Source organism: Psammomys obesus, unplaced genomic scaffold, assembly GCF_907164565.1.
Source record: "Psammomys obesus unplaced genomic scaffold, mPsaObe1.curated_primary_1811, whole genome shotgun sequence".
NCBI classification, from domain to species: domain Eukaryota; kingdom Metazoa; phylum Chordata; class Mammalia; order Rodentia; family Muridae; genus Psammomys; species Psammomys obesus.
Window position 1 is genome coordinate 8,270,122 of NW_026592710.1, and position 24,597 is coordinate 8,294,718.

Sequence of the window (24,597 nt, forward strand, 5' to 3'; positions counted from 1 at the left end):
TGTTGTTTAATTTTTTAGCTGCTGGTCAAGAGGTGAGTACCAAAACAATAGAAAGATGTTGAGAAGCATTTTCAGCAAGAACGGATGTGTGTGTTTTTGGAAAACAAATCCCAAATCTGTTTTCTCCTGGTCCCCAAAACCTATATCATAGCAGTGCTTCTTATGCTAACCATGTAGGCAATATAGGTAGCAACGTCAAGGAGCTGGTGGAATAGGTAGCCTGCAGACAGCCAGAAGAGACAGGTGGGTAGTGCTGAGTCTACAGGCAGAAGCTCACGCCGTATAGATCAGCTGCTACTGCTGCTACGTAGAAACTTGTGTTTCTGCATTTTCAGAGTCTGCTCTCCTTGTTTGCTTTTGATTAAATGTCCCTGGAATATTGTCATAAAAGTGATCTTAAGATAGAAATGGTCCAACAGGAAGTGGAGACATTGAGTCCACTGTTTATAAGTTCTCCAAGTCAGTGCTGGCTAATGATGGACTCATTCTCAGGGATAGGCCTGATTTCACATATTTTAATATGCCACAGACTCTTGATGCATGGAGTCTCGCTGTGGGCCAAATCAGGTCACCAGGCATCTTTGTATTACCTAATGATATCTAACAGAGGCTGAAGTCACTTAGCTACATTGACATGACCCATGTGACAATGTGACACAGGTGCTCTGTTGACTGCCTTGGGAGATGTGAGGTGTCTTTATGGCTAAGGCTAACAGAACTGTAACCACATATATAAGTAAATGGAGGCAAGTCCCATGGATTATCATTTCTCTCCAGAATTTCCTTGATGAGCCTATCTTTTTGTTGCTTCTTGTTTTCTAGTTCACATGATTCTTAGGAATAGTTTTAACGAATCAGCATAAAGAATATGCAAAAGAGTTGCCACAAACACGAGGGATTCTAAAGAGCAAGATCCTCTCGTTCCTAGGCACTGCCCATGGACCCCTGAAAAAGGTGCTTTGGGCTTTTGAATGACAGATTCCAAAATCTGTCAATCTCTCAGCATTGGGATGTGGACAAAGAAGCCTTTGAGGGCAATTGAGAGTGTCCCTCAGAAATATGAGGCTTGCTTGGAATGAGGGAGCCAGCAGCTTCAGCTTGAAGCAAAGTTCTGACTTCAGTAGCCTTCTCTAAGGAATCTCACCTCAGCCCAGAGTTAAAGCATGCCTGTGGGCGTGCTGTCACTGGTATGGTCTGTTTTGCTTCTCAGATGGTTTAGGCACTGTAAAGGTTTGTCCATTCAGTAGTGATCTCAGAGGCTTCCTGCATGATCTTCTTATGGTGTCTTTGGTTGTTCTTGACTTTGGATATTTTTTTCCCACTTCTATGTGCCTCCTGCTCCTCTCTTTCTTATGCTTGAACTATGTTTAGAAGAGATCTAATAACCATTTCCAGACTTCCAAAATTCAACCTGCAGTCTCATTACATAGAGGGCAGCACGAGGGGCCACAGGTTCCCACTGACTGGTAAGAGGAGCTGGGTGAACTTCTGGGATCAGCTTCCCTTTTCATTCTGTGCACATTATCCATCATTGCTGAGCATGAGCCACTAGAGCCAGACAAAGAGGGCCTTCTTCACAGGTAGACCCTCAAACCAAATGAAGCACTGCTGGAGCAGGCTGGCTACCCAGCTCTGTATGTGCCAGTCAAAGACCCTGGGTTCAGGGCAAACGAATGGATATATTCTTCTACTTGAATCCATAAGATCAACTGCTCAACAGATACGGCGCGCATGCATGCAAAAATACACATAACAGAACACATGCACTCACGTGTGGTACTCACGTATCCCACTTTCATAGTCAAAGCCCTGAAAACCAAGTTTGCTTTCTGAAAAGTATCATCAGCTAGTAGTCAGTGTCTGCACTCCTGTCTCCTGTGGAATCAGGAAGACTAGAAGATGGCTAGAGATAGAATATGCCTCTTCCTGATGGCCTAGCTGAGTTCAAGTGGAGGTCCAAAGGCATGATGACTTGGTGGCTGTTTCACAGGAAGTTTGCCAGGGATCGGACTGAAGGTTTTGCTTTTGTGAGAACAAAGTGAAGTTGTGCATTGAAGAGCAGTTCGGGGCCTATATATAGGGGCCCAGGGCCTGCTGGGATGGGGTTTACACTCAGGCTGTCCTTTTGCCCTTCCACTGAACTCTCTTCATTTCAGTCATGAGCAAACAGTCAGGGCCTGAACTAACAACCCTGCAGTCCTCCGAAGCACGGCTCGCTTACAGTACCGAACAAAGGGAGGGAGGGCCGCGTGGGCCGGCCCGGGCCGAGGAATGCAGCTTCGGGGTTCTGCTCCATAAATTTAACCAGCACGACGAAAAGGAGATAATATGAGCCTTCGTGATGATCTGAAAGGGGGAGGCTCTGTGTCCCATTGATTGCGGTCTGGCCCGTTGCCAGGCCCAAGCCTGACCGACAGTTGAACCATATCGTTAAGGCGTGTAATACAGCTCGAGTCTTGTACTGCCGCCAATGAGTACATATCCACAGGGCAAAAGTTTATAAAGAGTTGAGGCTGTCCTGCTTAACCCTCTCACACGGCATGTAATGGACCCAGCTGCCATTCAGAACCTGCCCATCTGAGGTCACACAGGGAAGCCCGCATGCTTCCTTTCTTCAAACAGCATTTCAGGTCTGAGGAGAAGGAAGGAGAGCCACTTTGAGGGGGTCACGGGGCTGGAATGTTCCCCTCTGGAGCAGCTAGGCAGTCTGCCTCCATCCCTCCCCCGGCCCCCAGCCCAGAAATGGGACACCATGGTGCTTTCTTCAGAGCGGCTCTCTGTTTGCAGTATAATGTTGCTGAAGGAAACCGGGCTGACACAACAGGAAACCTAGCCGTCTCCTAGGAGGCTGTGCTGGTGGCAGAGTGGTTGGTGCCTGGATGCTGTGTCTTTTCATAGCATTGCCGAGGCCGAGATGGTTCTAGCTCTCCTCCCAGCTGCCCCACTGCATGGAGCCAGTGGATTGGCCTCACTCTCTGGCGCTTTGAGGCTAAGCCCCATGCTGATCAGGGCAGGTGGAAGGCTGCCTGGTGGAATGGCCTGGTGCTGGGTGGTCTCAAAGGGACTCTATGCCCTCACCATGACGGGCATGGAGAAGTAGATATCCCAGCAAGACCTGTATTCAGAGGACCTAGGAGGGAAAGTGGATTGGGATAGTTCCATCCTGTCTGTTAGCTGATCACATCCCTTGGCCAGAGTGAGGACATTGTCCGTGCTCTGTGTCTCTGTCATTTCCAGAGCAGAGGGACCCTACCTTCTGTGGCTCATGTCCAGAGATCAGGTCACCATGCTCTGTGCCCAGCGGCTGTGCTGCTCCCTTCCACACCAGAATCTGCCCATTCCTGAAAGCAGCACTGACACTCCCTGGCTCCAGCCTTGTCTCTGCTCTGCCTTCCAGAAGGTCATCTTTATCTGCCCATCACCTGGGAGCTCCAGCTGCTGCACAGCTGGCACAGGAAGCCGCTCCATAGGGTTCCAAGTCAGGCGTGCTCACTGTGCTGTGATCTCTTTGGGAGGCCAAGGGGGTTCTGTTTATTTTGGTGCTGTGGGCTTGAGTAAAAAGGCATTAGAGGTAGGAGAAAAGACACAGTGGCCAGCAAGCCTGAGACTTTTGGGTCCTCTGTTAGTCATGCTTCCACTGTCAGGGTGCTCTGAAGGCCTCAAGAGGCTTGTTGGTGACTCCAGCATGGAGGATGTTGTCATCTGGACTCCATTACACAATTGCTAAACCCAAGCTGCATGTGTCTCTTCACCATGCATATGAGGCCAAATTGTATGAAGAAATTCTGCTGCTCTCGGAATTTCTTTGTTTCTGTTTATTAATCACTGAAGATGCCGTGAGTTAGCCAGATGTTAACTAGGCTTTATAGATACTCTTATCTGTATAAATCTGCAGTCAGAACACCAGAAAGTCCTCAGTGGTTTATGTGACACATAGAGGGAAGCCTGGTCCCAGCTCCCTGGTCTGAGCATCAACGACTGAAGAGTCATTTCTAGCCTCTGGTATGACTCCTTTTTGGTCAGCATCAGAGCTGCTCTAGGCTTGCTTGTACCCCTCCCTCCCCAAGGAACTTAGTCATTAGACAGCCATATGCTTGTCCCGACTGTCTGCTGTCTGTGCCTGGGTCCAGAAGAAAAAAGAAAACACTAAGTTTCGAGGAGAGGTAGGGCAGAGCTTTTGTGTCCAGTGTTAGGTATCAGATGAGGTGTGGCTGCACCTGCCTCTCCCTGAGCTACAGGGAGGCCAGGGCAAGAGAGCAAGGCCCACTGCTGACCTCCCTGCCTGGCTCACAAGCCTGTGTGTGCCCATACACAGGGAACCAATTAGAAAGGCACATGCTGGGTGTGAGCAGTACTTGACACCAGATCTGGGAGGTTTTGCCTAGTGCCCCATCTGTCTGGCAGAGTCTAGCATCTTACCCCTGTCTCTCTGGCTCATAACAGGTTTCTAACACAATTTGCATGTGTGTGTGCTTTTTTTTTTTTTTTTTTTTTTTCAGGCCTGTAGAGACAACCCCCACCCCTTCCCCAGGCCAACAATCCAAATGAATTAAGTCTTACTGACTCTTGTCTCCTAAGAGGACAGGCATTGGGAGGGTTTGGTGTCCACTCTGACCCAGGGTACATCTGATCTCTATGAAACTTCCAAAAACACCTGAGAGGATCCAAGCCCTTATCTTTCATTTTGATCTCTTTCCACCTGGACCATTAATTCTACTTTCAAAGGAGGTCAGGAAGTGAAGAGCATTTCAAAGTGAGGTTGATTTGGTCTCTAAACCAGCTTGTTTTCTGGCTCGTGCTTTGCCCTGATGAGAATCAGAAGGGACAGCCATAAGCCCCTTCAGCCTCATGGATCTGCAGCTGGAGAGCCTCAAAACCAGTTCCAGATGTCACTTCTCCCTTTGCTCTGATGGGTTAGGACTGGGGCATGCTGGGAGGTAGGCCGCATGTGCTCTTGCCCATTCTTACAGTGTACATTTGCACTGCATGCTCTACCTTGGGGACCCCTTAACAACTGTACCAGGCATACCCAGGTCCCTGTGGGGCCTGCCAACACCTCCAGCTCCTCAGTCAGAGCACATTATGCTCAGCTTTCTGGCTCCCGTATGAAGGAACAGACACCTCCCTGCCATTCAGGGTCAGAACGGTAGACAGTGCAGTGAAAGTAAGTTCTTGGGCCAGGGAGGAGTCCTGTAGGCAACTTCAGCATGGCAGAGCCCCATCCATGACCCTCCTCACCGTGTCCAGGGCAAGGCAGGGCTGGCTAGGCTGTGGGAGGAGACGTAGGTAGTGATGGTCACTCCCCTCTGATTGTCCAGAAGAAAAGCCATTCAGCAGCTTCTCCCCACCTTAGATGGCCCAGGTGCCGTACAGTCATTACAATGGAAACCTGGACTCATTGGTGGGTTTACTGTGACTCTACTTTAGACATGTTTCTTTTTGGACTCAGCTGCTTCCTGAATCATTGTGGTTTCTAAAAAGCATAGTTTTAGTGTTTAAGTAAAATAGCATGTGGTATATGTACATTGAAGCCTGGGGCACTGTTAGTTGTTAGCTCTTTAATCTCTGCAGCAAGCCACTGAGATAGGTGCTGTTATTTTTCTCCCTTTCTCCTTATCTCAGGTAACCCACTATTAATAGCCACCAAAAAGTTACTAGTATAACCCTACCATACACCTCCCTGCATAGATACACAAATATGTGCATGTGTATGAGTATCACATAAATAGGTACATGTGTAAATGTGTTCGTGCATGCATGCATATGTGTGTGTTGTTGTTGTTGTAGACTCAGGCGTCCTAAGCAAAGCTACCTCTGCAACCAAACAGCACCTACAGCCCCAAGTACAAACTCCAACATCTCACCTAAAAGCACCTTTCCATTCCAAAAGCAAGTTATATTGAACATTTATGTAATATGTTGCAAATATGCCATCATATACTGTGCTTGGCAGCCTTTCAGACTTCAGCATCCTCTCATAGCTGTCAAATGCCGTTCTCAGGGTCAGTTTCTGAACGTTTAATTGCTGGATTGAAGTGGTGTGTGCTTTCTCTAGTAACACAGTACAGATTGCTTCCTAGGAAGGTGAGGCAGTTTGTGCTTGACCTACGGGGCTTGAGTGGAGCCTTTTTTCCAGCAGCTGCCTGCTCATTCATTCAGAGCAGGTGTCTTGGTTTTTCGGGGTAGCTGCTGTGCCAGACACCATAGTAAGGAGCAGGCTTTATCTTTTAAGGCTGCCAGTCAGGGCGATATGTCAGCACCGCTGCTGCTCACACTTGTCTTCAAGTCAGCAGTGTCAGACCATCCCCGGTATTTCTGTTGGCTGTTTCCAGGTCTCCACTGGTGGATTACTTCTCATGTTTTTTTCTCCCAATCCTTTCAAAAATCCCTTGGAGTGGTTCAGTTGGTAGAATGCTTCCACAGTCCACACAAAGCTCCAGGTTTGAGCCCCAGTACTGCTGAAGTCAGGCACGCTGCTCATCTGTAACCCCAAGAGATGGAGGCAGGAGGATCAGAAATCAAAGGTCATCTTCTGCAGTGTAGCAAGTTTGAGGCCAACCTAGGCTACAGGTCTGTGAGACCTTGTCTCAAAGAAAAGGGGAGAGGGAAGATATTTGAGAGATGTCTAAAAGAACTCTTAGAATGCATTAGGTGTTTGGTTTTTTAAGAAAAGAAAAAAATTAAATACCTTGAAGTCAAGTCGTCATTAGTGTACTCACTGTGTCTTCCTCCACCCTGCCAGCAGTAGCCGTACAGCCAGCCAGTCCCTCAGTCTAGCTGTTGGTAAGAGGTAGCTTTGCTGCTGGTGGGCCCTGCCCATGTGCCTAGGAGCCTAAGTCAAGAGCATGTGAAAGCACGCCTCTGCCTGCAGTGACGCCAGTTGCTGCGACTCTAAGAGTGAGTGCTGGCAGATGTTTTGGTTGTGTGGGTGTGACCTGTTGACTTTTTTTTTTTGTCTTGTTATTTGTTACCACCTGTTCTTAAGTATCTATTTACACCTTGTTCCATCTGGCCTTACATCAGGCCCCTGCTTGAGGCCAGACCTTCCCAAAAACCTGTAGCATGCTATTCCAGGCCTTCCACTTAGCTGCTGCACTCACCCAGTGATACAAGGTCTGGGCTTCTGTAGTCATCAAGGCTGTAGACTGTGGGGTGCTGTGCGATGGACTTTTCCTGGGGAAATACAACACATACATCTACTCACCCCAGACAGGAAGTTCACAGCAGACCAGTGAGTTTTATTGGGGTTACTTACAGCAATATGAGTGAGTAGTTAAATACAGAAGCAGGAATGGCTCAAATATAACTGCATCATCAAAATCCAGCCCAGCACAAAAGCTGGGAACCTGGAGTGTGCTGTACCCCTTGCAAGCAGCTCAATGGGTTGGAAGGTGTCCTTTCCAGGTACTTCAATAGGCTCAAGCCTCTTCCAGGCAGCTTGACTGGGTTCTGCTCTTTTAGATAGGCTGGCCTTAGGTCTTTGCAGCTTGGATTGTCCAAGATTGACTCTCAGCTGTCTTTACTGTTTGCTAAGGAGGGAGATGGACCTAGTGAATCTGGTTAGTTTCAGGGACTTCCTGAAGCTATTATAAATTGTTTAGTTTCTATTTTAAGGAACTTCCATTTAAGATGGATTGTTTTAATTTCAGAGGAAACTGCTACACAACCTGGGGCTAGAAAGATGGCTTAGAAGTTAAGAGTCCTTGATGCTCTGGCAGGGAACCTGGGTTTCGTTCCTAGCATCTACATGGTTCCTTACAACCATCATGACTCCAGTTCTAGAATCTGACACCCTCTTCAGACTTCTGTGGGTACCAGGCATCCATGCAGTATACATACATGCAGGCAAAATATTCACAAACATAAAATAAATATAAAAAAAGAATATAGACCATGGGTACTGGGAAGATGGCTCTGTTGGTAATGTGCTTAAGGACCTGAGTTCAGATCCCTGGGACTCATGTAAAAGGTACATGTAACATCTTGCATGTGTAATCCAGCACTGGGAGTAGAGGTTGAAGAGACAAGTGAATTTCTTTTTTTTTTTTTAAAGATTTATTTATTTATCATGTGTATAATTTTCTGTCTGCATGTACACCTGCACGCCAGAGAAGGGCACCATATCTTATTTTAGATGGTTGTGAGCCATCATGTGGTTGCTGGGAATTGAACTCAGGGCCTCTAGAAGAGCAGGCAATGCTCTTAGCATCTGAGCCATCTCTCCAGCCAGACAGGTGAATTTCTAAAGCCTGTTGACCAACCAGCTAGTCAAGTTCTTGAACTCTAGGTTCAGTGAGACTCTGCCTCAAAAATTAGGTAGAGAACAACAGAAGAAAACATCCAACATCTACTTCCTATGTGTGTGTGCACACATATAAATATAACAATTACACACACACACACACACACACACACACACACACGCTTGAAGGGCAAGAATGTAGACTATACCTTCTTGATTGTAAGCTTCTCAGAATTGGCTTTTTTTTTTTTTTTTTTTATCCCTTCTTGGTGTCTAGATGCCTAACAGCGGTGGACTGCGTTGAGAGTCTCCTCAGCAAACATGATATCCATTAAGTTTACTGAGCCCAAGGGAATCAGAAGATCCTTGGTCAAGTTTGCCACTTTCAGCAAGACATGTTTTCTTCACTATAAAGTGCAATACTAGTGAATATGCCTTGAGAAGAACAGTATGAGGCTAGGGTATCTGGGGACCCAGTCAAAACGTTCATACCTGCAGCCCCAGCCCTACCTCAAATGCCAGCTGCCCAGTCCCTACCTGATGTCTTCTCACCTGAGGCTGACAGAAAATGCATGTGCAAGAGCTAGGGCCATAACCGTACATGATGTAGGGGCCTTTTCACAGTGCCTCAGGGCATACACACACCGGTCCATTGTGTTTGAGTCATCCATAGACCAGCACAGTGCCACAGTTTAAAACACACCAGTTGTTCTCTCATGTTCTACCATTTTCTTAAGAGAGAGCGAGTATGTGTCATGGGCCTCTGTGTAAATTGCTTGGGATCAACAAAATGAGTTTCATTTTGCCCAACGTAGCAACTATCATCTCCAGTAGCCTCTAAACATCTTGCCAAGTATACTGTAAATGTTTTCCTTCCATTCTGTTTTTATTTGTAGTCATTTTAATATATGAAAAGTCAGCCTTTCAAATGAGTCACCTTGTCATGAAACCCTGTTATTTACTTTAACCACCGAGGGCTAAAGAAAGGTCTGAGCTATCGTCCCCACATGACCCACCAGTTTGCAACGTGCACAAAGCAGAGGCCGGCTGGAGAGCCGACCTGCAGGGTGAGCTGGGCGTCTTTCCCTGATGCCACCTTCCACCCTCCTTGTTGTGCACAGTGGCCTTCGGCGTACAGCATTAAGAGCCCTTCTGGCCTGCATCGCCCCGGGGGCCTGACTCAACGGATCTATTGAGTGCATGTTTAATGTGACACAGGTGGGGGACATCCCGCAGACCTTTCTGCTTTACAAATTTTCAGCTTTTTGCATTTCATCAGCATTGTTTATTGTTTACAGACTGTAACCTGAGACAGCAGAACAGACTGTAATTTTTAAAAAGGTTGTGGGGGGCAGTGACAGGGCCGCAGGGGATTTGGGAAAGAAAAAAAATCCAGTAGTGTGGAATGTTGTTTGCCATCCAGACCAAACAAACCAGTTTGCCAAGGGTTGGTGGACTATGACAGTCAACCGGCTTAGGTTAACACCGGTCAGCATGTAATTAACAGACAGCTTGACCGTTTTATCACCAAATAAAGGATACTCTCTGTCACAGGTGGACCATCCTGGTCCCAAACAGAAATCAGCCTGTCATAGAGAGGCCAAAGGATATAGCCAAGATGCCATCGTTGTTCTGTTCCTTTCCTGTCCAGAAAGGACGTTGCTGGGAACCCAGTTCCCATTCAGACATGAAGTTGTTCTCCTTCACCCCTTCCTGCAGGGGCTTGTGTCTGACCCTATGGCAAGTGTCAGAACAAAGAGAGGGGTCTTTTTTAGTATGAAAAACTAGGATCATTTTGGGGGCATTGGACTCATGGCCCAGAGCCAGACAGACACAAATTCTATGACAGTGCCATCTCTGACTTTAGATGGTAGGCTGGCTGGATGGTGGCCTTGGCTTCTGTGAGCTCGCAGCCATAGGTTAAGTGTAAACATCAATAGCAAGAAACCCAGATGGTGAGAAGGAACACTGGGGACTGGCAGGGACTGGTTGTCTCTAAGATCAAAGGAACCTAAAGCTTGGGCAGATATCGAAGGAGCCATGTAAGGACGGACTGTGAGGAAGCCTCTCCTTGGATGTGAATGAGTCAGTCTTGATCACTGGGTCAGACAGTTCTGCGCTATTGGCCAGCTGAGTGTCAAGGTGCCGATGACTCCCCATGAGGAGCTGGACCCAGAGTAGTTAGTTGCCAGGCTTCCAAGCCTGTTTTATTTTTTCCTTCTCAGAAAAGTACAGATACTGCACAGTTCCCCCAAGCTGCCAGTTACCCTTTGGGAGCATGTGACCTGGGCAAGGAGCTTCCTCGTGTCCCCCCACAGTGGAATGTCCAGCATTCCTATGCTCCAGGGGTCCCTGGGTCATTACCAACTCCCAGCCTTCTCCTTCCTCTGGCTCCAGAGGCCCTGCCATCAACCAGCCCTCTCAACTCACCCAGCTCTCCTTGCACCAGCTCCTACAGTTTGGGGGCTATACATTCATGTCTGGTGTGTCTGGGCTGGAAGGTGCACCTGTCCTCGACCTTTTCTCCCTCTGCCCCCACAGCTCAGCTGCAAGGCCCAAACCCCAGGGCACTGACGCCTGCACAGCTTTCACTCCTTCGGAGTTCCCTTTCTTTCCCTACTGTCCCTTCTCTTTTTTACCTTCCCTGCCTTCCACCCTCTTCCTTCTGTGTGAGCAGCCCTGTGCCTGAGCAGGAAGCACACCCCTAAGCTGTAGCACCCCAGGTCTGCCTGGCATTGGCCCTGAAGGAGACCCGGGGGCAGAAGCTTCTGAACAGCAGTGGTTGTACAGGAGAGGTTATTTCACAGACTGCATTTAGAGAAAGTGTTTTGCTAGTGGTGTGTGTGTGTGTGTGTGTGTGTGTGTGTGTGTGTGTGTGTGTGTGTTATATCACCCTTGGGTATGGTGAATTTTCCTAAAGGCAATACTCTGAGATTATTCCAACTCTAAGAATTTGATGTTCGTTATAATTTATTGAGTGCTAGGTGATTAGCACTGCTTCTTTACAAACATTATTTCAGGAAATTAATAACTGAATAGAGCAGGGAAAATGCTCATGTGCCCAGCATCTAACACGCTCCTTAGGAGTCACTCTCACTGGGAGTCATGCCACAGACCCCCCATCCCTCCAAAGTAGTGGTTGTGAAGTGCCCCTTTCCTGTAATAACCCTTAAAGTTGTGGGCCTTTTTATAAAGTAAAGCAGCCCCAGAATGAAGGCACATTTATGAGATTAGGGGAGCCTTTCCCAAGCCTCACAGCTGTGCTGAATTCATTATAAAGTGAGCCTTCTTGGCCCTCCAAACCCAGCTGAAGTAAACAGGTAGTCTCACCCTGGAGGCAGTTGACTAAGAAAAAAGTCTGGAGTATCCTTGTCTTCAAGCTGAAGTCCCAGCAGCACATCTGCTGCCATTAGTCCTGCCAGCTGTCCTGGTCACAGTGTCATGGGGTCCCTAAATGCATAAGATTACAAAGAGCCTTGACCCCTATAAACAAGTCAGGTGTGAATCCCACTGATGGGTGCAAACCCAGCCCAGGAAATCGTCCCTGCTGGACTGCTAAAACCTAACAATATAAATGGGATTTCTATGATTCCTTGAGTCAACATCTCCCTCCATTTTCAGTGGCAATAGTATGGTGTGGGGCTTTATGTTTTGCCTTATACGTGACTTCAGAGCTCCAGGGAACAGAGTGGAATGTCAACAGGAAGGGGAATGGGAAGCACTTCCGTGGCAAGCTGTGAGCGTCGCCTGGCCCATCTGTCTGGGCTAGGGCTCCCCTGTGCCGTGGGTGCCATTCTGTGGCGTGTGTTGTAACCAGGCCCCATTCTAAGCACTGTACATCTAGTTACTTAGTTACTCCCAGTAACAGCCCTATCATCAGCTTCATTTTAATTTTTGTTACATTTATTAATTTGCTTTGTGTGTGTGCATGCACGTATGCATGCATGCAGGTGGTTGGTATAAGGGTGCATATACTGTGGTGGAGTATGGAATTTGGTTCTCTTCTTTCACATGTAGGTCCTGGGGGATTGAACTCAGGATATCAGGACTGAGTACCTTTCCCCATTGAGCCAGTCATCAGCTTCATTTTAATAGTTTGTAAATAACGGAATTGCCCTTCAAACCCAAGCTTCCTGGTTGGGTGAAGCAGAGACCCAGAGGCAGGCATGGTTACACTCGAGCATCTGAGCAGGTGTATTTTTCTCGATACCTTAGTTTGAATGCTTACTCAATAATTCCAGGGAAGAATGAATCTCTCCTGACCTAGTTTCTGTCTGTGTCCAAAATCCAAGTTATCCCAGCAAATACTTGATATCACTTTCTCATTTCAAGACTCAGCATACCAAAGCTTGGTTGCCACTGTGAGTAGCTTCTGAATGGTGGTATTTTATCTGCCCTTAACCATTCCCGGGGCATTTCCGCATGGGAAACAGGCCCACTGAGAGCTCCTCACCCTCATGTAGTGCCGTCTGTCACCACGCTGTACGCTGGGTGGAGTAAGGTCTTTTGTCCAGGAGAAGCACTTTCCTCATGGTCTTTGGAAACTGGTTCATTGGGGCAAAGAGGAGAGAGCTACATGTCAGATCTTTTGGGCCTCAAACACTACACTGCAGTGGGCATCAGAGTGCATTTTTACCAGATGGGGCTCAACAGTGCAGGTGGTGCCATTGGGTGGACTGTTTGCTTCCATTCTGAGCAATGGCAAATGTGTGATGGAGCCATTCAGCCGAGACCTGCTACCTTGTAGCTGTCTCCATTGAACAGTCAGTGTGCGAGGGTCTGGGTCAACCTTCTGTCTAATTATTTGTACTTGGTTGAGCACACTGCCTATCAGTAAAACACTTAGTGAAAACAAAAGTCTTGGGCCTGGATATAAAATAAATGTAAGCATCGTCCATCACTCCTCAGAGGTCAGCATGTACAACCTTCAGTAAGATGGCAGCCCTCAGTTGAATAAACATCTACTGTGCTTGGTTGTCACAGTCTGCACAGACCGTCTACTCATTTACTGATGGTGTGTGGCTATCACTTGGTTGCTAGACATTGACCATGACAGACTTCTCAGCCAGCTATCAGCTTGCACCATGCCAGCATATGGACATGCACAACCATCTGTCTCCAAGTAACAGACCTGTGACACAGCTACTCATCATAGAAGCAAAGAACAAATCGTGGCCCAGCCAACTGCTGACCTCAGGCTGAAAGGCAAGATCAACCAAGTGGGACTGGTTAGATCTGCCCGCCACCTTGTTTGGATTTACTGTTGCTTCAAGACTCTGACACAGGTTGTTTCCATTTCTCTCATCTTTGGTTTGGGGGCCTCCTGTATCTGTCACCCCCACCAGATGAATGGAGTCTTCATGGCCAGCCCTCCCCGGGGAGGTATCTGCAGTGTATCAGCCACTGTGTGAGTAGCCCCTTCCCTGGGGGAAGAGGCATCCATGGTGTATCACCGCTTCCTGACATTTTCATGGAGTTCAAAGCTCAAGTTCATTTGGTGCTGACATTTTGGATTAGCTGGTTGACTGGAAGGGCTGCTTCTTCCTATATGCTGTGAAATTTATAAACCGCAGCAGCTGAAGGCTTAAAATGGCCGACAACCCCCAGCTGGCAGCAATTAAGTGCACCGCAGACCTTTGGCTAAACAAAGGCTGTGGAGGCAGAGATGCTGCACACACAGAACTGACTCGTGTTCTTGGAGTTGGTCAAGAAACACAGTTAACCATGGAGAGGTGAGTGAGGGGGTTTTTCTACTTCCTGTTTAATGTGGTACCAGACACTGCCCAAGTGGCCACCCATCAGTTAGGAGTGGGGTGGCAGAGCAATTTCAGAATTGACCCTCATGCCCCAGCACCAATGCATACTGGCCTGTGCATACCATATTAATCAGGAGTCTCTAAAGAAGCACAGGTGGTAGAATGAATGTATAGATACAAGGGGAGCTGGCAGACTGGCTTCCAGGCTGTGGCCCAGGCAGTCCAGCAATGGCTGTCCCACAATACAGAGGCTGAGAATCTGGTAGTTGTTCAGTTCATGATGATGGATGTCTTGGCTGTTCAAATCTGGAGGATTCCTGGAGAGGTGCTTGCCTTAGTAGGATAGATGAACTTGCCAGAGAGAGTGGGGACAAGCAGGCAAAATACAAAGCTTCTGTCATCCTTAGCCTTTGATGTGGGCTGAGGCCATAAGGTGTGGCCCAGACTGAGGTGGCTCTTCCGTACTCAAATAATCAGGTGAAGAAAATTCCTCCCAGGATTGCCCAGCAACTTGAGTTTTAGTTGATTCCCAGATGTAGTCAAGGCCACAACTGAGACTAGCCATCACAGAACACCGCTGTCCTGTCATTGAAAAGGAGCAGGTGGAGTGAGAAAACACTGAAGCCGTTTCATACCCACTCAAGCAACAGGCTCTAGACCCAGCTGGTGAGACAGCGTAACAGGTGAAGCATTTGCTGCCCAAGCCTGACCTGCGCCTGATTTCTAGAACCCACAGTGAGAGCCTCCCAGTAGTTGTCCTCTGACCACCTCACATATGCTATGGGTACGCGTGCACACACACATCAAAGAGAGAGAAAGCAAGCATGCAGATCAGTATTCTCTAAGATACAACAGAAGTATAAATCAACTTAATTGAGATAGGATTTCAAGAACTAGTCCAGACTAGTTCTTAATTTGCTTTTAACTGAGACTTGCCTTGAATTGCTTATCTTTCTGCCTCTGCTTCCTGAGTGCTGAGATTATAGCACACTCCTGACTTTCTTTTTCTTTCTTTTTTTGTTTCTTGCTTGTAGACAGGTTCTCAAGTGAAAGTAAACTTAAAATTTACTTCTTTTGTTACCCTGGCCTCATCTCATGTGCCATCCTAGATAGTATCAAGCACTGGCGTGGATAGTTAGCATCTCCTAACTGCATTGTGGCTCCATTCTCTCCCTCAAACTTTGATAGCCTGAAATCTAGCAGAAAGTATGCATATGTGCACGTGTGTGTTCGAACCCAAAGGTTACCAGGAGACATGCACAAGAATGTTCATAGCCACATCGCTTACAATAGCAAGACCTTGGCCGGTACTCAGATACATATACCATGGGGTATTAGTGAACAGACACGAGTGAATTACAGCTGCCCAAGGAGGTGACTGAATCCTCTCAATAGAGAGCTGGAAAGCATGTGCTCTCCAGTGCCTAATGTAATTAGAAACTTAGATGCACCAGTGTACCAGAGCATGCTTTGAAGTATGTGAAGACTGCCTAAGAAAGAAAAGCACAGGCAATAGACACAAGATTCAGAATCTGGCTGTGCCGAAAGAGGAGGAGCGGGAGTGTGGGTGTAGAAGACCCAGGCTGTGGACAGCGGTGGGGCTGGGCTTGTATTTGTTTTTAAGTGTGATTTGAATTCAGGCTGTGTGTATGTATGTACATTTATACATATGTGTGATGATATGTATTTTTAGGACCTTGTTGTGCAATGATGACAAGTCTGACTCTACCAGTATATATTTTATATTATTATATTATTTGTTGCTCGTGTTTGGGGTGGTTTTGGTTTTTGAGAGTTTTTTAAGATGAAGTTTCTCTAAGTGGGACTGGCTGGCTTTGATCTTGCAGCTGTCTTCATGTCTGCTTCCCAGATTCTAGGATTACAAGTACGTGTGACCATACATATGGACTGTGAGAGCAGTTCTGCCACACAGCGGTACCTTTTCCCTGGTGAAGGTCACTTTGTCACCTTCCTGCTAGCTCCTGTGTTTGAAAACATTGCTTATGGTCAGGTTTTATTTTTAACTCTAAGTCTAGGTTCAGATTTGTTCACATAGTGACTTTCAACACCATCCTCCAAACCGTGCTCACGACCTACCAACTTGGACTTGAGAACTTGACATTTTCGTTGTTTTAGAGAACTAACTAGCCTTAGTCACTGACACAACATTGTAGAAGAATGAGGAAGATCTTGCACCTTTAATCTGCCTTTTGCCTCTCTAAAGAATCACACCAAGAAGGAACTGCAGATCACCCCTCTGTGGGGAACCCCTCATTTACTGAGCTGTGTCCTCTCTTTGAGTAGGGCTACGATGAGAGGCTGGTTTTTGGGTTTTCTTCCCCCCTTGTATATCATATTGACATGAAGTGAGCTTCGAACATCCCAGTGAACTCCTGCAGGCCCCAACACTAAGCACTGAGTCCAGCCTGGCCCTTGCTGTTTGACAGACTACCAAGAGAGGACCAGAAAAACTGGTAGTAGTTTGTCATCTGCGGGAAAACAGGGAGGAGATAAGCCTAGCACATGGTAAAGGCGTAGTACCCACGAGAGAGCTGCTCCACCTGCTCCTTCTAGATGTCTCTGCGTGGCTGTAGTTTGCAGCCTGGAAGATAAGAACTAAACTGTGAGTGGAGATAAAGACTTAAAAAGGGATCTAGTGGCAGCCGCTGACTCAAGGAGTTACTACTGTAAGGAATAAACTTTTTGGTGATAGGGGGCACATTTTCCTTCATTCTGAGTTGGCCTTCAGCTGGTGTGAGATGTGACTTCTAGGAGCTCAGGAGCAGGAGCCTGCCACCTTTTACTGGCTTGCCTGACTTCCTTCGGTCCCTTCAGAAGGATGCAGAGTTCACAGTCTGTCCCCCCACCCTCACACCCCACTGTTAAGCACTAAGGAAACACTAGTCTCCTGTAAGGACTGGGACATATGTCCACAAAGTTTCCGCTTTCATATCTGTCTTTTCCTTTCCCTCGTGGATCCAGAGGCACCCTGTGTGTTTCTCTTACAAAGATGAAATTCTGCTATTCTCTGCCTGTGCCTGATGCTCATTGACTTTCAAATCTCAGAACCTCAGTTTTGCTTTGTAGCTCAGGGAAGACCCCAAGCTGCTCCCCACCCACAAAGCATCTGCCATCCTGCTGCTACTCAGCAGGCAGCCAGGTGCTGCTGAGGCAAAATGCTTTTTCTTGGTGTTGGTCATGTGGAGGCAATAAATACACACGTATCTGAGTGAGGCAATATGCTCTGGACAGGTGACTGGCTTGCTCTAAGTTATGTTTCCAGAAGGGCTCTTCGAACTGAGGTAGGGGGTTGGGGTTTGGGAGGCTAAGGCAGGGCAGCCAGCTCAAGGCCAGCCAGAGCTATAGAGTAAGTTCAGATCCAGCATGGGCTGCAACATAGCAAGGCCCTGGCTCAAAGCAAATAAACCCAAAAGGCCATTGGTTAGGTACTGTGGAGAGGTGAGACTGGTTAGTGTGAAGTATGTGTTGGAGGTTAGCCGGCAGGCATCTCTGCAAACTGGGAAGCAGAGTGAGGGGGTAATCAAACCTTACACTGAAAGGAAGTAGGAAGGTGCTCTCACCTTCTTCCTCTTGGCAGGGTCCTTGGTCTTCTGCCTGCCAACCAGTGGCCCTTTCAGGAGACTCTTAGGCAGAAGAACCATGGGAATGCCTTGGGGAAGACGTTATTAGTCTGTGTAGACCAATGGCAGCGAGTGTTTTGCCAGGCCAGGAGACTAGAGCAGGCTTCCTGGAAAAGGCCACCTAGCACCTTCCTGGGGACCTCTTGCCTATGGTGATCCACTAGCATAGGTGAGGGGTGATGAAGTCCCTCTCCCAGTGGGCTTGCAGTGTGTGCCTACACCACCATCCCTGCTTTCAGGGAGAACTCTGGGCTGAGACCATTAGTAAACCTACACCTTATAGAAGAGGTTGAGAATAAACACAGCGGGAATATGCAGATATGTGCTCTGAATGAAGCCCATGACCCAGTCCCTGGGGATTCACTGCATCTTCCATTGCATTCCTCACTCCTGAGAAACACAACCAAAGGACCTTAGATGCCCTCATACCTAAATATTTGAGAATTGACTAGGGGTGCTTCCTAACAACTATCAGACACCGTCCCCCATGGCACCTTCTGGATCCACAGGCTGCTGAAACTTAGCCTGACCCAGGTTCAGAGGAAACACTAGCACTGGTCTTAGCTCTGCAGATAGCTTGTGTCAAGTTCCAGACCACCGCTTCCAGGGCCCTAACCCCGACCTGCCCCGCAGAGCACTTCTTGCCCTCAGTCCATCTCCACTACCACCACCAGTACGTGGTCTGAAGTGCTGATTCAGTGTGGCGCCTGTTCCTCTCTCTGAGGTATGTCTAGAGAGGGATGTTTTGCTTCAGTGGGTTCCAGGAACAAATAATAAAAAGTACAGCAAGTACACGGCTAAGGACAGACACGGTACACTCTTATCAGTCATCTGAAGTATGCACTGTCTTTCCAAGACAAATATGGACTCCTGTTTCTAGGAAAACACCAAAAAGTGTTTACCAATTACCTTGTCTGTGGTTTGTGGAAAAAGACAACAGCAGCCGACCCTGAAAGCCATAGCAAAGCAGATTCCTTTGGGCAACCGACAGCCAAGTGGCCTGAGTTAGGGCTGCTGCTGTGGCCTGGGACTGGTCCCCTCACGTGGCCACTGTATTCTTTACCCTTTAACCTGGAGGCTGAGCTCACCCCTCAGGAGTCTGGCAGGTTCCCAGTAAAGCACTGTAAACAGCCGTAGCCATAGGTAACCTGTGCTCTCTAGCACAAGCCTGATACCACTTTTTTATTCGATTTTCCAGCCAAGAGGTAGGTTGTGTTGCCCCATTACACCGAAAGTGAGATGGAGGGCTAAGGAAGTCAGCCGATTGAGCCAATATTCCGTGTAGCCAAAGGATTGTGAGGCCTAGTCAGACTTCACAGTGGCCGGGCCATAGACCACATAGGCCTGCAGCAGTTTGCTCCTGTCTGTTAAACAATACTGTCTCAAATGAGGAAGGAAAGTCCCTTTAACCTTGACACTTACCCTCTTCCTGTCTGTTTGCCCTTCTAGGACCCAAGCCCAGAGGGTCCGGAAACCACGGTGCTGCACTGGCCCTCAGGGGCTGCTCCCACGCTATTCCGAGAGCCAGGCCGAAGGACAGGAACAGCTCTTCAAGCTAACGGACAACATCCAGGATGAGTTGTAAGTGGGGACTGGAGAAACAGCCCATTGGTCCACTGTGCTGCCCTGTCTCTTTGAGTCTGAGAAGTTTTTCTATGACCAGGAGCTTCATGCTGATGCAGCCCTTGGAAGAAGCTGAAGGATCACTTGTCCTAAATGTCTGATGGGTGTCACTATGACTACTTGTAAATGGCCGTTACTGGGGGGAGTTGCTCTCAGCCTGCTCCAGAGCGGACCTCGCTAGGTTGTGTCTGCAGCGTGAGTCTCTTTGTCATCAGTACAAAGAGGCCAGTACATGGGATATTCTCAGTCTTAAGCGATTCCTGTCCCATAGTTTTTCTTAAATTTTGGTATCCATTGTTTGCTAGAGAATGCTAGCAAATTGAAACACAAGTAGCAAATTATTACCCATGGAATATTCTAAAAATACAGTTTTCTTGATGGTTTTGTTGCTCTTTCAGTAGCCCAGGATCATGTCCCATTTTCAGCTAGTGAGATTATTCTTAGCTGACATGGTAGCCATGACAATCTTGGCACTATTCTGTGGAAACCCTCACAGTGTAAAGTGCTCTGTGACTTGACCAGATCAGATGTGAGAGAAGTGAATTTCGGGGATAGAACTATGCAGGTGTAACACATTCCTCTAGGGTGAAATGAGTGAAGGAATGATTTGACACTGTGGGTGTTGTTGGCTGACGGAAGCATTCAGGGAAAGATTAGCTCCTGGGGTGGTCTTCAGTGTCCTTGGTGGAGACAGTACCAGAGAGGCCTCAACTCACATTTCGTATCTTGTTTGTACAGGGATGTGGAAAATGAAGTCTAGGATTTAGGAGATGGGATGTGGCTCTTCCTAGATGTGTCACCTCTCTAGATAATGCTGTGTGTTTCCTCCCGTGAGCCTGTTTTGCTGGCCAATTACATGCTGTGGACTGAGTGGCTTCAGTGACAGAAACTTAGATCTCAATTTCTGAAGACTGAGAGGGCTGAGACCATCCTATATATACAGTGTTGATGGGGCTTTGGGCTTCAGACTCAAAGGTCTAAAGAGTCATTTCTCAGCCAAGCAGGACATGGTGTAGACTCTGCTAGAATGGCAGCCAATGATGGCTAAGGTGTTCCATTCACTGGAAACCCTCTGAACCTAGAAGAGTACCTGGATTCAAACCACTCATAAACTCAGCTGAAAAGCTGCAGTTCAATATTTGTGTTAATATATGCCCCACTTTCCAAACACTAGGGATTTAAGGATGCTATTAAAGGTTAAGAAGGGGTGAGAGATGTCGCTAAGCTGGTAGAATGCTTGCCTATCATGCATAGATTCCTGGGTTTCATCCCACAACGCATAAACCAAGAGTGGTGGCATTTGCACTCAGGGGGTCAGGAGGGCCACAGTTCAAGGTCAGCCTCAGCTACCTTCCATAGTCAGCCTGTGTTATAGATATCCCTGTCTCAAAAAAGGAGGATGAGTTATATTTTAAATTCTTCACCAACCCACCTCTATTCTAAACCAACCCTGGTTCTTTGCAACATGATTCACTTATAATAGAATGACATAAGACCAGAAAACACTAGGGAAATTTTGTGTAGTCCAGTCACAGTGGAGTTACTGCCCACATGGTACACACCCGAGAGACAGGCCAGTGAGCTGAGGTCTGGAGTCAGAATGAAATCAGCAAAGTCAGTTTCATGAAACACTGGAAGGTCATGTGATCTGGGCACAGTTACTGGCTGAGTGCATTTTGACTTTGAAGATGAAAACCCCATGTCTCCACCCAAGCTGAGGGTGGAACCTGGCCAGAGTGTGGTGAGGGAGGCGTGTGACCTCAGTCTGCCTGTGCAGGCAGGAGAGGTCACCAGGGGCTCTGCTATCAGCCTGTACTCAGGGCAGTGTGAGTGGTCCAGTCCTCTCTCTGCAGGAAGGGCCTTCTCAGGAAAATCTCGGGTGCCGACTTCTACCTCTGACTTTTACCCTCGATTTATAATTAAAAACATGTTTAAGGACCTAATTATTTGCATATTCCCCTCAGAGTTAACCCGTTAAAAGGGTCTTTAATACCTTGCTCTACTGTTCTAACTAAATGTTTCCACATTTTTTTCCAGTTAGACTCACTGTTTCACTTCTGGAAAATATTGTGTAATTACTTCCTGATGGATCGAAAACCCCACAAAGTCCCCAGCACCACAGCAGCGTCAACTTTGATCTCCCACATCAAGTTGCATTTGGTTTTTGTGGGGTTTTTCTCCATTTAATTAAACAGTATTGAACAGATTGTCACTGACATCCGATTTAAGCTCTGCTCAGGCTTCAGGGCGGGCTTTTCAGTGGTTCCTGCCCCTGTTACTTCCCATTCTCCTCAGTCTTACCCCAGATGATGTTAAAATAACTCTTCTTCTGTATGATTAACTCTTCTGAGCGATGCCCGGTTTGTGTCCAACCTCATGTTTTAGTTGTTTGTTTGTTGTCAAGTACCTACTTCCCCTTCCAGTATTTCAACTTTGCTGGGTCAGATTGCAAGCACAAGGGTGACTCTTACCTTTACACAGGGCCCAGGAGTGGCCTTGGTGGTCCAGAAGCTGTGTTCAGCAGTGTGTTCCCTGGGTTCTTTCATCATTAAGATAAAAAGTAATATTTAGGAGTTAATGCTTTTTTTCAATTCAGAAAAGTATATAAAAAGAAAGACAGGTTTTTCTCCTTAGGCACTTATCTCCTAGAGGCAAGAAAGGAAGAGGATCCTGACCAAAAAAAAAAAAAAAAAAAAAAAAAAAAATCATGCTAAAAATGCTCCCTTTCTCTTCTCTTTCTTTTTTTTTTTAATTAATTTATTTATTATGTGTACAGTGTTCTGTCTGCATGTATGCCTGCAGGCCAGAAGAGGGCCCCAGATCTCATTACAGATGGTCTTGAGCCACCGTGTGTTTGCTGGGAATTGAACTCAGAACCTCTATAAGAGCAGTCAGTGCTCTTAACCTCTGAGCCATCTCCCCAGCCCATCCCTTTCTTTTCTAGTGAAACTAACTCACTTACATGGTTAGCAAAAATAAAATAGAATTCAAGAAATAATAGTGAAATCCCCTTTGCTCCTTAACTTCCTCTCTCCCTTTGTTGCTGAGCATGGACCCCAGGGCCTTATGTCTGAAGGTGGTTACTTCTCAGCCACAGCCTGGCACCAGCTATGCTTCCTAAGGCAGAAGCTAGCCTGTCAGGAACATTTGACACCTGAAGACTTGTGTCTGGCAGCTCACCCAGCTGCTCAGATAAAAGTCAAAGGCTTGCAGGAAGTTATGAGGGCAGTGTGGCCTCCTGGGATCCCACACCGAGTGCTGCGCCTGTGAGCAGTCAGATTCTTCCTGGCCTCCTCGTGTCCTTTCGCCATCATCTGAACTCTCGCTCAATACATTGTCTCGCTGTGTGTCAGGCCAAATACAGCCTTGCAGTGTTCTTCCATAAGTCCACAGCCTAACAAGTCAGACAGGCATGTTTGGTGGGGGAGGGGTATAACAAAGGGGATAAACTGGGAGATTTTACTGTTATCTCACTTGTTGCCCACTGCCTGTAGCACAGGCAGTTGCTGGTCCTAACAGAAGTCCGAGCCACTTGTCATGGGGCCTCTGGTGGTTAGTTTTGCAGAGACGGCTTCTCTGTCCTCTTCCAGAAAGACAGAGCTTATCCTGTGTGTGACTGTCATCTTTCCTCTGCCCTCAAAGACAGATGAGTGTCCATCCTATCACCTGGGCAGCTGTGGGCCGGCAGCAGTGGAGAGTGGCTGTAGGCAGAGAAAGCCCCATCAGGGCATGGTGTTCAGCCTTGGCCTCTGTTGTACCATTGGCTGTGGGTGCAGAGGCTGCAGGTGGGCAGCCACAGAAAGAAGGGGCCGGGAAGGATAGGTCAGTAGAGCGAAGAGCCCTGAGTGGACTGCTTACAGAGTGAGTGACAAGTTCGGGCTTAGGATCAGCAGACGAAGCGTCTGCTGCAGAGCAGTTTGAGTGGCTCTTTGGTTTCCAGAATTTTTTTTGGTGGTGTGTGGGGGCGGTGAGTATCAAGCAGAATGACAGCAGTGGTGTTGTTGGGACCCCAAAACCTTGACCTTGGGTAATGGGCTGCAGGGGAAGTCTCAGGGAAGATAGGGAGACAGCCATTGTCTGCCTGGGTCATTGCCCAGCTCTCTTTCTTCTCTCAACCTCGCCTGGTAGTTCTGATCTGCTTTTGGTTTGAAAGCTTTAGAACAATGAATGCTACTAGCAGCAGCACCTCAGGGCATGAGCAGGGCTCCTGGGCCCAGAGTGTCGGTGTGGGGCATGAGGGCTGGTGTGCTGCATTTGTTCTGTCCCAACATGGATCCTGTCCATTTTGCGTTAGCTGAAGGAGCTAGTAGGCAGCACCATCTCGCTCGGAGATGAGGATGTGTCACCAGAATGCAGACCACCTGGCCAGAGCCCCTCCTTGCCTATCTAGCCCAGATTCCCCAGATGTCCCTTGCTGTCTACCTTTTAGGAGCACCCCTGGCTCAGAGCACAGCTCCTCATGTTTCCTGGTGGCCTCCTGGAAGGGAGTTGGGAGTGTGCTCGGGACCAGCCCCTCTGCCCTTTGGTGTAAAGGCATCTTTCTGGGTGTCACCAAGTCTAATGAGAGGCTAGAGATCCAGTTTCAGCTGGATGCTGTGATGTGTGTGCCTGCTATCACCCTGCCTCCTGGTCACCTTTAGAGTCTCCTTAGAGCCATGAAGGACAGCCTTCATGGCTGAGCGCCTGGCCACCTGTGCTCCAGAGCAAAGTAAGTTCTGTATGTTCAGCTCATTTTCCATCCAGTTCCCTCTGGCCCTGAGATGCTCCCTATTCTTTCTGTTTTTCCTTCTGTCCATATCCTCCCCTGCTCTCTTCTCCTCATGCAGTAATGCTGCCCCTGACTCAGAGTGTGGGATGTGAGGAGGCTGTGCTAAGCCTGCTGATCACCAAGGGCCGCTGGGCACTTCTAATTTTGGCAGTGAGACTTTACAAGTCTACATTCTCAGCATTGCCAACCAGTTAAACAAGAACAGCAAACCCCAATTTTTGTTTTGGGAACCATAATTAAAATGAGGACTGGAAAAACGTGGATATTTAGCAAGTCCTCATGGGTGGTTAACTCAGTGGTGGGTACTCAGGAAATCGTGGGGGTATACAGTGGACCACACCGGGGCTTAGAGTGCCACTGAGAGCCAGGATTCTTAGCCAGGAAGCAGAACAAATCCTCTGGCAGTGCTTTGGCAGGCCAAGGTGTTGAAATGTCAGCAGCCAAGGTCTGGGGCATTTGGGGAAGCCTTGAGCGTGAGGATGGCGACTCAGGCTAGAGGAGTAGGAAGGAGAGTGAAAAGAGTTCCTGTAGAGGAGAGTGAAGGCCAGCCACACTCAGGTCTGACAG

At 47.7% G+C, this 24,597-nt stretch overlaps 1 protein-coding gene across 4 annotated transcripts in view; it reads left to right on the top strand.

The window, feature by feature from the left end:
• The window catches only part of Vps13d (vacuolar protein sorting 13 homolog D), a 223,693-nt gene that overhangs the window by 193,775 nt on the left and 5,321 nt on the right, over nucleotides 1–24,597 (top strand). For all 4 annotated transcript variants that reach the window (XM_055615224.1, XM_055615225.1, XM_055615226.1 and 1 more), the window contains one exon: nucleotides 19,089–19,220. In XM_055615224.1, the coding sequence (XP_055471199.1) occupies nucleotides 19,089–19,220 (132 nt within the window). The remainder of the gene's footprint in view (nucleotides 1–19,088; nucleotides 19,221–24,597) is intronic.